Here is a 13,541-nt window from a genome sequence, read left to right as displayed (position 1 = left end):
CTTTGGGTTGTGGGGGTGAAACCCTCACAGACACAGGGAGAATGTATCAACGCCACACCGCCAGTGACCCAGGGCCGGGATTGAACTCGGGTCCACAGCACCGTAGGGAGTGTCATTTTTCAAGGTGATATTGAATTATAGAGAGTGACCAATGTTTGGCAGCAGCAGTCTTGTTGATACTCATCCAACTAAACCTGTGTTCTAGTGGAGTATGACATCAGTATTATAGGAATCAATAACTCCCTCAGGCATTTTTACTATAACACGCTGATATATCAATCAGTTTACACTCCCTCAACCACCCCGGATGGAAAGATTTCAAAGTAATTTCTCTGTATGCTTGATAAGTGACCCACAGCCTGGGTGGGAAAAGCCTTCAGTGGTAATCAGCAATGCTCAAGTTATGCATAAGCGTGCAAAATGTACTCAGACTAAGCTTGAGAACATGATCTACCTGCAAATACTGGTGAAAAGACGTCTAAGTGTAGATTTACAAAGAAACCTCAAATCCTGGAAATCTGAAGTAAAACAGAAAATGCTGAAAATAAGCAGGACACTTAGCAGCATTTTTAAAGAGAATTTCATGGTGTGACAAGAAAGGAATGCAGTTTCTGGGGCGTCATTCTCCGCCGGCGGGAGTCTCCGTTTTGCCGGCGCCCGGGGGTTTCCCGACGGCGTGGGGCTGCCCCACAATGGGAAACCCCATTGACCGGCCGGTGTAACGGAGCATCCCGCCGGCGGGTCGGGGCAGAAATGTGGCGGGGCGGGATGGAGAATTTCGCTCCTGATCTTTCACTATTTCTTTCTACAGGTTCTTCTCTTCAGGAAGCCATTTGCTCAAATGATGCCCTCTTCTACTTTATATTTTTCTACCCCTTTCCAATTTTTGGAATCCTGCTTATTGCAATTTTACTGACACGCTATAAAACCTTAAATTCGCAGAAGAAATCTGACGGCAAAAATGGCGTCCCATTGCTCTGGATCAAAGAACCCGCAGTAACTTATTCTCCGACAAGCCTTGAGCCACCAGATTTCAGAATAGGACCAGGTAGCCTCGGTTAAGGGAGAAAGAAGAAAAAGGATTTTGGAAAAAAATACGAGATATTCAACTGTCGGGGTCAAAGTTATAATGAATTAAGGATGAATATTTACCCCCAAAATATCCAAGTTTGGAAGCAATATCCTCCACCTTTTACATTAAGAATGTATGTTCTGAGGGTCATGGCAGTGTGATTTGGGGGAGAGAGAAGATGGTTGCCTCAATTGGCATCCTCCCCATTACTCCGCACACAATTAGTTAATATAGTTGCAATGTTTAATTTTACACTAATGTAGATGTATAGTCTTCTGCCAACTGTTTTTACTGCATGAGAGTTCTGCTTGTCACATTAGTCCACCACGTGTAATAGGTATGATCTCATTAAAATGCCAGACGATCTCCTGAATGTTAAGATTATTGTCTCTACTGAGGAATACAGAACTGTCGCAAATGCAGTCCCATGGAGAGAAATAACGATGTAAAACTGAAGGCTTTTTTAAAAAGCTTCATGACACGTAACTGCCCCCAATGCTTAGTTAATAAGTCTAAGAAGAGTCAACACTAAATCAGAGAAGTCATGGCTTGAAGGACGGACATACATCCAGACCTTCTGTTCAATCACTGCTTAGAATACTTGAACAACAGAACTGATGAAAAGGGGAGTGGAAAGCTCATGGACACTGAGAATTTGTAGCACTGAAGATTCATAGACATTGTGTCAGGCAAATTCAGTGTTTGGCAAGTGTCAAATGACTATGACTTGTGCAATAGAAAAGCCAGGAAGGACACCCTGTGTGGGCAATGTTCATCATCAGTGTTATGACAGGATTATATGAAGACAACTTCACCCGAATGCAGGATATGGGACAATGAAATTCCATCTCTTCACAACGAATCTAGATAAGGATCAAGCAGATTAATAGCAAGTATGGCCAATGCTTCTCATTTATGAAATTTTTTGATACAGAAAACCTGATTAATCTGCAACTCAATCGAATGGATAAGTTTTTTTTTTATACATTGTTTTTGCACTTTTTGAAACTACTTTTTATTGTGTTTGAACAAGAATCATTATAGTTGCTTGTTTTGTTTTGAAAGTGTTTTTCGAAAGAATGTCATTTGCTCAAAACAGGCCTGAACAGATCCAGTGCCCAAACAAGTTCAGTGTGCTGACAGAACCCTGGGCATTGTTACAAGCCCAGTTAGTCTGGCCTCAGCTTAAATACCTTCAGAGAATTTTCAAACAATTCCATTTGTATTTGGTAAACCACTCTTGAAATTTTTAATTATCTAACATGTTGCCATACATGGTGAAGTTATAACGTGGGTGGAATTAAATTATCAACCCTGAAAATGTTTTGCACTGGAACAAAAATGACTATTTCATTGGATAAAACTCTCAAAAATCATAAAATCCACAGTGTGAAAAAACTACATGTGTGTGGAAAGAAAAGTGGGATTGTAAAGGGGAATGCCAGAGTCCAAGTGGCCTTCTCAAGGTAACATCACAATCATGAGGATGGAATTGGATACAAGATGGAGTAGGAAGATACTATTGGAAATTTTTTATCCCAGCTCTGACTGGTTAACCAACCTGGCTGGCTGGATCTCTCTGCATAGGTGGTTTCTCAGTTTTCAATTTGAATTGATATAATTTCATGCAACATAATTTTCGTAATTAATTGATTCATTTGATCTGACAGGAGTATTCCCTGACTTGTTCGCATAGATCCCACAATCTTTTAAAAAAAAAAAATTTAGAGTACCCAATTATTTTGTTTCCAATTAAGGAGCAATTTAGCATGGCCAATCCACCTAACCTGCACATCTTTGGGTTGTGGGGGTGAGACCCACGCAGACATGGGGAGAATGTGCAAACTCCACACAGTCAGTGACCCAGGGGCGGGCTCAAACCCAGGTCCTCAATGCCGTAGGTAGCAGTGCTAACCACTGCACCACCATGCCGCCCTATAGATCCCACAACCTGAGCAAAATAGAATCAACTATTTTCCAGAAAATGTTGCTCTACTCTCTTCTAGCATATGCTCCTGTATTATCATGTACAATGCATGTATAATGAACCATGCACCAGGAGCACAGGGCTCATACATATAGGTCCATTGTAAGCCATTGCACCCTTCATCTAATGGTTCTAATTCACATACTATTGTTATAATTCAGCTGTAAGTACACAGCAGCTACAAGTTCAAGTATGATTCTGACACTACCTTCATCTTCCTTTAATGATGTTACCTGTTAGATGACCAATGATGGCTTCAGGATATATTTGGTATTGTAATCCTTGGTGCTTTTTCACATTTGCTATCTTCTTGCAGATGAATTATAACAACAGCTGTTTAACAGTCTGATCTGGGGTTCCTCCGAAATGCGCAGTTATACGCTGTTTGTAGGTCAGACTTGTTGTATCACAGGATTCATCATCAGATCATGTCCTTAGCCCAATGATTCTTCATTTGAGTGGGTGACACACAATATACTCACTAGCCAGGGCAGAAAGGGGGAACAAGCTTTCGACACACTGGTCCATGTGTACATCTGTGAGTGAAGAATATAAATGAACTGTCGAGTCGATGCTAAGGCCAGTTGACCAACCACTTGGGCTTTTCTGCACAGCCCCACATATCCCATGCGCTTCATCATTACCAAATAAGCGACGGATTTAAACTCTAAATCTGCAAAGACTATCGGATGCCCATAGTCTTAATTATGTTCTTCCCTCCCCCAACCTCACATGGTCATGTCGTTGTTACATAGCCTCTGCATTGCCCATCTTTATCTCCATAATAAGATCAAAATTTACCACGAGGTTTTGTTGTCCTTTGCTTATAAAACCTGCCCAAACAGATACTGCCTCTGAATTTGTTCCTGAGCTAACCAGACTGGTTTGAAAGAATCACGTCCTCGAGCTTGATGTTGGAGAGTGCAGCACTTGTTTACAAACGTCCAGCCTCTGAGTTCAAAAATTGTTAAATCATTCAAAAAAGGGTAAAGAAAAAGTTATGATATGCAATAAAAATGCATTTTTAGAGAGTCAGTAAACCAGTGCAATTGAGTTCAGCAAAGATTCTCGGATGTGGGAGGAGAGAATTGGGAGATCACTGTGCTCTCTCCGTTGTAAAATAGATTCTAGGAAGAATGCTTGAGCAGTTTCTTTTCATTATAAAAATGCGATGAAATATAGCAATCTCGCATTGAACTTAAATGATAAATTAGTAATCAAATACGTTAAAGCTTGATTGTCTATGCAGGTTAATGGATGTCCCTAGCTTCTTCTGTAGTAGCAGCACTAAATTATATATTTTGTGGAGAACACTAGACGAAGAAAAAGGCTGAGACCCATGATAATTCTTCAAACAGGAGCAATGTACTGATATCTGTTAATTAAAAACAGTGCAAAACTTCAACCAGAAATGGACGAATTGGCATGGGAACAATGTTATAATAGGCAGCAAGGGGAGGGCAGGATATGGAAGGCACCAATTTATCCCATGAAAAAGTTTATGCATATCAGACCCACTGAAACATTTGGCAGTAACAAGAAAAAGTACAGTATACCTGGGTTCAAAACGTAGTCCTGGATATGAGATTGTGTGTAAATGCCATTGGGTACTTTTGTGCACCGTTTTAATTCTGCAATATATATGTTGCAGGTTCAGCTTTGGATAATGCTGGTTCTATAAAATGGGTCAGGGAAACAAATTCTGATTTCACCAGTATGACCTGTAGGGTTGCCAAGCCGTGTGAAAGGGCATCGGTGATATGAAATGCAGCAACTGGCACCACTGAAGCCATGTAAAGCCGCAATATGAGTATATAGCATTTAAACCTTGGCTGAGTAAACCGATTAAGACATAACTGGTTCTGTGCCAGCCTTCACAAGTTTGAAGATTATACTGCAACTTCAAAAAGCAAACTGCAATTGGGTGTTACTTGAAGCTTCAGCAAATACATATTCTACTTTTCAGACTGGATCAGATAATTGAGCAGAAATGTAAAAGGGACAATTTTATAATGTTGTTGCTTGGGGCTTCGTTGCACACTGCAGGAAAATCCTATATTCAGCAATATTCTGGCAGTACAAGTCACACAAGCGTACTCTTTAATTAATATTTAAATGAAGGTGTGATGACATGAATGATGTACACTATTCATATCATCCCTGTACTATTCATATCATCCCTGTAACCTGCAGGGAAATTGATCATGGCTCACAAATTGCAGATGCTGCAAGTTTCCAAGAGTAGGAAAAATCAGAACGTTTTGTATATTTTCAATTTCTATTTGTGTTGTTTTTCAATGGGAGAGTTGTAGACCAATGAGGAAGGGTGCTGTAAGTAGAAAACAAATGAGAAAATCTTGGTTTGGATGTTAAATCTGGCCAACAAGCAGCAAGGCTTGGTAAAAGGAACATTCAAATGTAATAGAAATGGTGTCAACACTGTCACAATCCAAGATGCTTTCCTCCCAATCCCCAAAAAACCCTAATAAAGGAACAGCTCATAAATTCTCACTATACTTCTTCCCTTAAACATGCATTTAAATTGGTGAGTATGTTTAATCTTTGTAGGTTTTTTAAATGTGCAGAACTGAGTTACAATGGATCTGTATCAGTGAACAGACATTGATGAACCACAAACATTTCACACTTGTTTTCAATTTTTCTCTGCTTGTTAATTTTCTATATTTGTCCCAACTCACCAGAAGATGCTGAATCTTGCTGGAGGACAATTGCATGAACAGGCCCCCAGTACTGCTATTCAAGTAACCAGCCTTCCCATCCAAATAGTCTTTAAATCTGACCTAGATAGTAAAGGTAAGGTAAAGTTGCCATGCTCCCTTTGAGGCGGAGAGCTGACTGGTGGTGGTTCAACCTGAGGATCACCACACCTCAGGCAAGGTTGAGAAGGCGGAGCGATCATGAATGACCTAGAATGTAATTTCCAGTAGGCAACCCGAGTGAAAGTGGCATAAGAGCTGTGTCTGAACCTGTTCTCAGAGAAATTTCAGGTACATTTTCCACCCCGAGTCACCGTGGCTATTTCCCCTCCTCTAGGTCAGGCTAATTGCGTACACCCCATTAAACCTTGGCCCTTTTTTGCCTGGTTAATTTCAATGTAAGGTATAGGAAGCGATTTAATGGAAAAGTTTCTAAGAGTGGTAGTGAGTGGCAACTGCCATGAGCTTCCTGACGATCGGCCTGGCGAGGCCGTCACCGTTTTCAAACATTAATTGGACAACTTAACGAGGCCCGACAGGTTTCACACCGCAAATGATGGTCCCGCTGGCTGATTCGTGGAACCTTGTCCACCACCTCCCCGTCAACAAGGAGGAGCAGCACTTAAGCAAACCCTGCAGAGAAAGCCAGACACAGCTTGCAGCCATGCCACCGAGGAGACCAGCCACACAATTTGGGAATGCTGACCTGACCAGATTGTTGGATGCGGTCAAGCGCAGATGGGATACCCTGTTGCCCCTAGGGGCTCGGAGGGACAGCCACAGTGCAGCCAGTCTCACTTGGCAGGAGGTGGCAGTGGCCGTCAGCTCAGAGACCGTCACCAGGAGGACTGGCACCCAGCCATAAGGAGATCAATGACCTGCACTGGGCCGCACGGGTGGGTTGGCACCGGCCCCCTGGGAGGGACTGTGCCTGCCTTCCCCCCCCCCTGACGATTATGCACTTGGCACCATCCCAGTCCAACACCATACCGTGCCCCGGTTCACACATATCCAGCACAGCTGCCCACACTGGCCTCTATCTGCCCACACCCAACCTTCCAGCATTCCCCCCAGTCCCCCAACCCCTCCCCAATCCCTCCAGCCCCAGGTCCCCCAGAGATGCCCGCCAGGGGCATCAAAGACCATGGGAAGCAGTAAGCAGCAGGCTGTCTCCACCTCTGATGTGCACCCCGGGGTACACACCTAGATGCAGCGGTACAGCACGGAAGGCTAAGCAGGTCGAGGATCCCTGAGAGAGCACTGGGGTAAAGGAGGGTAGGAGTGTGAGGGGGAGGGAGTAGGGTGTGAGAGGGAAGGAAAGGAGGAGGGTGGGGGAAAGGAGGAAGATGGGTGAGGGGGGGGGGAAGATCTGAGGGGAGGGGTGGGGAAGATGGGGTGGCACCAACGGGGGTTAAGGGTAGTTGGGGACACATATATACAGCAGTAAATATTTTCACCCGAGAAATACGATGCCTCTGTCACTTTGGTCCGCAAAGTGGGCTGACCACCAATCCCTTGTCCTCCGGGCATGACGGCCGTGGATTTCAACCCTTATCCCACTCCCAGGCACACCGCGTGCATGTGATGGGTGTGAGTGAGCACTCAGCAGACTGGTAGGGGTCCTCCTATGGCATAGATTGAGGAGCACCAGTGCTGAGCTCTCAGCGTGTAATCCCCCCTTGCCCTCAACAGTGACCCGTTGACAATGCTGACAGTCCTGTCACCCTGCGGTGATGTCACACAGACCTTGAGGGTTGGAACAGGGTGGTGTGGGGGGGAAGAGGGAGGGAGGGGGGAGGGGATTGGGATGACGGACAAAGCCATGTCCTATGTGAAGTGGGCAAGGATGAAAGCCTCCCTTCCCATTGTGGCCTGTCCTCCATCCTCCGGCTGGTCCTGCATATGTTCCATGGGCTCATCCTCCACCCCCTCCTGCTCCAGCCGTCTCCTCGTCCTCCTCCTCCTTGGAGGTGGCCGCATGTTCCTCTCCCTCCAGCATGTCGCCCAGCTGCTGTGCCAGGTTGTGGCGGGGACAGCAAATCACCACGAAGCGGGCAACCCTCTTGGGGGGAGGGGGTGTACTGCAGTGCACCACCAGAGCGTTTGAGACATGGAACCGCATTTTCAGCTGTCTGATGCACCGCTCAATAACAGGCCAGGTGGCCGCATGGGCCTCATTGTATCGAGTTTCTGCATCGGTCACCAACCTCCGTACAGGCACCATTAGCCAGGTCCTCAGCGAGTACCCTTTATCCCCCAAGAGCCAACCGGCCATCCTGGGGTGGTCCCGCATCCAACAGCCCAGACACCTGCACGTAACACTGCCTGGACCGGGCGTTAGTCCCCTCTCCGGTCACAGAAATGTCCCCGGTGCTGGGGCCCTGCCCCTGGGTGTTCGGATGTTGGCTGCTGTATTCGTGGTGTTGTTTCCGCAGTGTCCAGGTATCCCAGTCTGATTGTGATGCTCGACAATAACTGCCACATGCTATATGGTATGGCTACCCACAGGAATTCACTTGCAAGCTGTGAAGTGCTCACTTAACGGCGATTGCTAATTCCCTATTAGCAATAGTCTTCAGCCAGAGGCCTCCATGGTCATTGGGAATTATGGGTGGTCGGTGAGACAGACAGGCAGGAGCTGGGGTTATCCTTGTAACAGATACTCATGATCTAGGGGATGGTGCGACGGACCCATGGCCGCTGAGACACCAGCCCCCACCCCAGGGGTGAGCCCTCCACCGATGCCCCCCTCCCCAAACATTGGGGCAGCAATCCCAATGCCCTGGGCTCATTGTGAAGATGGCTACTCACCTCCTCGGGTCCCCACAGCCATTCCATCAGCTTCACATTTTTAAAAAGGAGTACTAATCGGTGCCCACGTGACCACTTGCTGGGGAGGCGGTTAGATCACGGGAGACCATTAGATAGGGGGTCGTTCCAGTTAATTGTATAGAGATTGGCTTTTAGTGGTGATTTCGGCAATGGGAACGGGCAGGTTAAATCGCAAAGTAATCGCCATCTGGTGCTGATCTCGATTTTGGCATCTCCCGCAAATCTAACGGCCTCGTCGCACTCTCACTCAAGCATGACACAGCTGTAAAGCTGTGCCTATAGTTCACTTACCACCTGAGGGGAAGTGTTTTCAAAGAATCATGAAGGTGGCCATCATGCATCAGCTCTTTCAAAGAGCTATCCGATTTATCCCATTACCTTACTCTTGCCCCTATCCCTGGACATTGTTCCTTTTCTAGTATAGTTCCAATTCGCTTTTGAAATCTGCTGCTGAATCTGCATCCACCACCTTTTTAGGCAATGCATTCCATTAAAAAAGAGCTTGCCTCATCTCCCCTAATGTTCTTTTGCCAATTATCTCAAATCTGTGCTCTTTATGCCAGCCTTCTGTCCTTATTTATTTTAACAACACTCTTCATTTAAAAGGTTACATGAGGCTGGGTATGAAGGAAGGATATGGCATGACAAATGAACTGGTTGGGAGACGTTAGCTATTTGCTGAAGTTCTTTCAGATCTTTCAAGCCAGTGTGATTCCAAGGCGTGCTCAAATTCCTCTGCGTGCAAAACCTAGTGTGCTTGCTGGACAGATTGAAAAAGAGCCAGTCAAATTATATTTGTACCTTTGAGTCCACTTTAATAGAAGGTATTTTCAACCAATGCCTCAATCTCCCAGTTCTCACATCATCTATCATTCTGGGGGATTAGCCCGAGCCTATTCAATTGGAGAAATGCAGCAAATCTCACTTCAATCCTCTTCCTTCATCTGTTTTTTTTTTACTTTGCAAATTTGAATTTCAAAGAGGAAATGTTTAAACCCATGCTAAATAATAATTAACTGCACCATATTAAAGATGGTCAAATTCAAATTAAACACGGCTGGAAATGGAAACAGACACCTCAAAAATCGATGCTCGTATTAGTCATGGTAGTAAATCTATTATTTTAAATTATATTTAAATAAGTCTCCAACTTTTATCTATTATAGTTCACTTAAAGTTTATTGAAACAATATTTTGTGGTTTAGATATTCTTGGTGAAAGTAAAATATCACAGAAGTGAATGAGGTGTTGTTATTGCATTTTAGGATAACCTACAATACAGCCTAGAGTTGTCCCTTAACAGTTTAAGTACTAAAATTGAATAGTAACTGGAGAGGGTCAGGCCTGATGTCAAACAACCTGAGTTATCAGTATGATTTATCATCAGTTCTGAGGTAAAGGTGTGTGTTGAGACAAAAAGAAATAAATAACATTTCTTTTGAGTTTAAAAAAAACATTCAGTTTTCAAAATGAAAATTTCCAAATATAGTTTATGGAGTTGGCAGGAAGTGGTAGCAAAGTACCGATATTGTTTCAAATACAACAAGGCATGCTTTATAAGGATTGATTTGACCATTGTATCTGGCTGATTGCTGTACTTGAGGCTGTCTTATGCTATTCCACTTGCAAATGTTACTGAAATACTTTTGTGGGATTGCAACAGCATGTGACTACTGGTGAATAGGGCCTGTTGTTAAGTATAATGTCAGCTGGGCAGCACATTGGCTCAGTGGGAAGCACTGCTGCCTCACGGTGCTGAGGTCCCAGGTTCGATCCTGGCTCTGGGTCACTGTCCGTGTGGAGTTTGCACATTCTCCCCATGTTTGTGTGGGTTTCGCCCCCACAACCCAAAGATGTGCAGGGTAGGTGGATTGGCCATGCTAAATTGCCCCTTAATTGTAAAAAAATTGGGTACTCTAAATTTATATAGAAAAAGGTATAATGTCAGCTCACTATTGCCCTTTCAAAGATCTCATTAGCATTTCAAACCTGCTCCTGTTTAAAATTGGAGTGTAAATGTTTAAAATGCTATTGAGCAGATGAGGCAATGAAAGTAATTGCTTACTTCACATGAAGCAACATGTTCCACTCCGCAGATAGCAAAAGCAACCTTTGCAAACTTCCTCATTGCTCAGGTAGATAGTCAGACACCAGAGGGTAGATAATCAGACATCAGAGGGTAAATTTTCATCTCCACCACATGGGCAGTAATCTGTGGAATAGAATGTCCCCCCCCTCCCCCTCCTTTACCCCACAGCCCCACCACCACTTTGTTATGGAACCCACCAGCGGAATAAAATTCAACTAGGTTTATTGTTTGGTGGTGAACCACTCCATCAGTTTATTATCAATGTAAACACAGTAAATGTGAAAATTTACCCGTGTGTAGGGGAAAATGTGAGATTCTGAGTGTCCTTCAATATTTAATTCATCTCATCAACACAGTGCAACCACATTAACTATTGTAAATGTGACCACATGAATACATATGAGTTGTGGATTTGCAAAGATAGGGGGCGCGATTCTCCCATGCCGTGCTGTATGGGCGAATCGCCATTCGCGCCATTTTTTTCCCTCGGAGGAGCGGAGAATCAACTCCATTTGCGCCGGCGGGTTTGGCGTGGCACAGGTCGCGGGCCGCTCTTCACGGCTGGGCCGCCGATTCTCCGGCCTTGATTGTCCGAGCGGCCGCGCAGAAACGGCAGAGTCCCGCCGGCATCGTTCAAACCTGCTCGCAGCCGGCGGGAACTCTGCGCATAGGGTTGGGGGGCAGCCTGTGGGGCGGGGAAAAGCGCTCATTCACCGAGGGGGGGGGGGGGCCTCCAATGGGGTCTGGCCCGCGATCGGGTCCCACCAATCGGCAGGCCGGCCTCTCCAGCCCCGGGCCTATTTTATTACGCGGCCGGCCCCTGAACCCCCACGCCATGTTGCGTCGGGGCCGGTGCGTTGAGGAAATCCCCCGCGCATTCGCGGGTTGGCACGGCCCAACTGCGCATGTGCGGGTTGGCACGGCACCCATTTGCCGCCAGGAAGGGAGGCTGGAGCGGCGTGAACCGCTCCAGCGCCATACTGGCCCCCTGTGGGGCAAACACTCTGTCTCCATTTCGGAGAATCGCGCCTAGGACATACATTACAATTGAATTACAAGAGCAATCACTTGTCCCTAAAGCTGAACGCACTGTGATTCAGGTGGTCACATTGGTCCTCTAGCTTCTCCAATGGCGTGTCTTATAAACTTCTGGCTTGTGATATAACTGAATACGCTTCCTTGAAAAAGACATTATTGTGCATTAATTCTGATTCATTCTACTTTATTCACAATTCCTCAAAGCTTTACAGTCGATCAGAAGTATCAACGTTTGGCACAACCATATGAAACCATTTGGTTAATTTGGTAAATTTGTATTGTTTTCACCTAACGAGATTGTTACACTTTGTGATGTGACTACAGTACAGAGATTTAAACGGTCCCTGAACTGCCTGCTAGTCGAAATGTGATACAGGGTGAGATCCTTCTGATTTGAAGTCTTACTGCTAACTGGGGGAAATGGTTGCGAGGTGAATGTATAACATGCTTCACAATATTAAAATGAACTAAAGAATAAAAATCTCACACAACCAGTCTGATGTATGAGCTTCCTGTGGATAGGCATTTCTTCCAGCATATCCTGCTATACAGTTGACCTGATTTTAAATTTGTTATTGCGAGGTGGGAACCTTTACTCCAAACCATGATCAAAGTAAACAATTCTATACCGAAGTGTTGGGATATTCCCAGTTTCTCATTGTTTGGACGGATGTCGTTTTAGGTATTTTCAATGTATCAGTAATGCATGATACTGTGGAATTTCATTTGTGATAAGTATTTTAATGGAAGTTTTAAAATGTAATGTGCTTTGATTGAAATCTTTTGTCATTTTGTTGTTAATAAAATATGGGTCTTGAAAAGATCTTTGTGTTTCAGCCAGTGCTTGGTCCACACACGTGATGAAAAACCTATCAATATTTTTTTCTTCAGGTTCTGTTGGGATAGTTTATGGACATTAGAAATGCTGTTCCCTCACCCCAATGGTCATTTTCCTTGCACACCACGAAATAGCCCCGAAGAATATTGCGATAAATCAAAAATAATCTGTTTTGATGGTGTTGGTTGAGGTATAAAAGCTGGCCAGGACATTGGGATAATCCCTGCTCAATTCAAATAGGTTTAGCTCAGTGGGCTAGACAGCTGGCTTGTGATGCCGAATAAGGCCAGCAGCGCGGGTTCAATTCCCGTACCGGCTTACCCGAACAGGCGCTGGAATGTGGCGACTAGGGTCTTTTCACAGCAACTTCATACTTGTGACAATAAAAAGTTATTATTATTATAGTTTGACAAAGTTTTATGTCCACCTGAGAGAGCAGATATAGTTTCAGTTCAACATCTCATCTGGAAGTTGACACTTCTGACAGGGCAGCTCTTTTTCAGTCCTGCGCTAAAGACCAGAATTTTCCAGCCCCTCGGGTTGGCAGGATCTCCTGGACCCACCAAAGTAGATGAATTTGCACGGCTCACCCCATCCACCGCAGGGAATAATGCTGCGCAGGGCCTTAAATTCCAGCCAAAGTTTCAAGTCTAGATTTATGTCCTGAAATCTCTTAAATGAGACATGAATCACAAACGTTTTAACATCTGCTGTGCTTCTCCTGGGTCGGGGTAAAATAGTAGCGTTAGGCAGAATGCTTCACTCTTCATCCACAGAATTCCCTTCCTGTGTTTCTAATAACCTTGAATCCATTTGTTGATAAGAACCGCACGACTTATTCCTTAAAAATCCATTCAGTGTTCTTTTAATTAATTCACAGCATGTAGGTACTGCTAGCAAATGAGGCATTTATTGCATATCCCGAGATGCCCTTGAGATGGTGGCGTTGGGCAATCTTAAACTGCTGC

At 44.7% G+C, this 13,541-nt stretch overlaps 1 protein-coding gene across 1 annotated transcript in view; it reads left to right on the top strand.

Annotated features, from left to right (window-relative positions):
- The window catches only part of igsf3 (immunoglobulin superfamily, member 3), a 347,295-nt gene extending 345,857 nt beyond the window's left edge, over positions 1-1,438 (top strand). Inside the window, exon 10 of the mRNA XM_072513781.1 lies at positions 812-1,438. Within this exon, the coding sequence (XP_072369882.1) occupies positions 812-1,062 (251 nt within the window). The 3' untranslated portion in view covers positions 1,063-1,438. The remainder of the gene's footprint in view (positions 1-811) is intronic.
- Positions 1,439-13,541: the final 12,103 nt, after the last annotated feature.

Source organism: Scyliorhinus torazame, chromosome 8 (assembly GCF_047496885.1).
Source record: "Scyliorhinus torazame isolate Kashiwa2021f chromosome 8, sScyTor2.1, whole genome shotgun sequence".
NCBI lineage: Eukaryota > Metazoa > Chordata > Chondrichthyes > Carcharhiniformes > Scyliorhinidae > Scyliorhinus > Scyliorhinus torazame.
The sequence above is the reverse complement of the archived record's forward strand: the minus strand, read 5'-3'. Positions and strand labels throughout refer to the sequence as shown.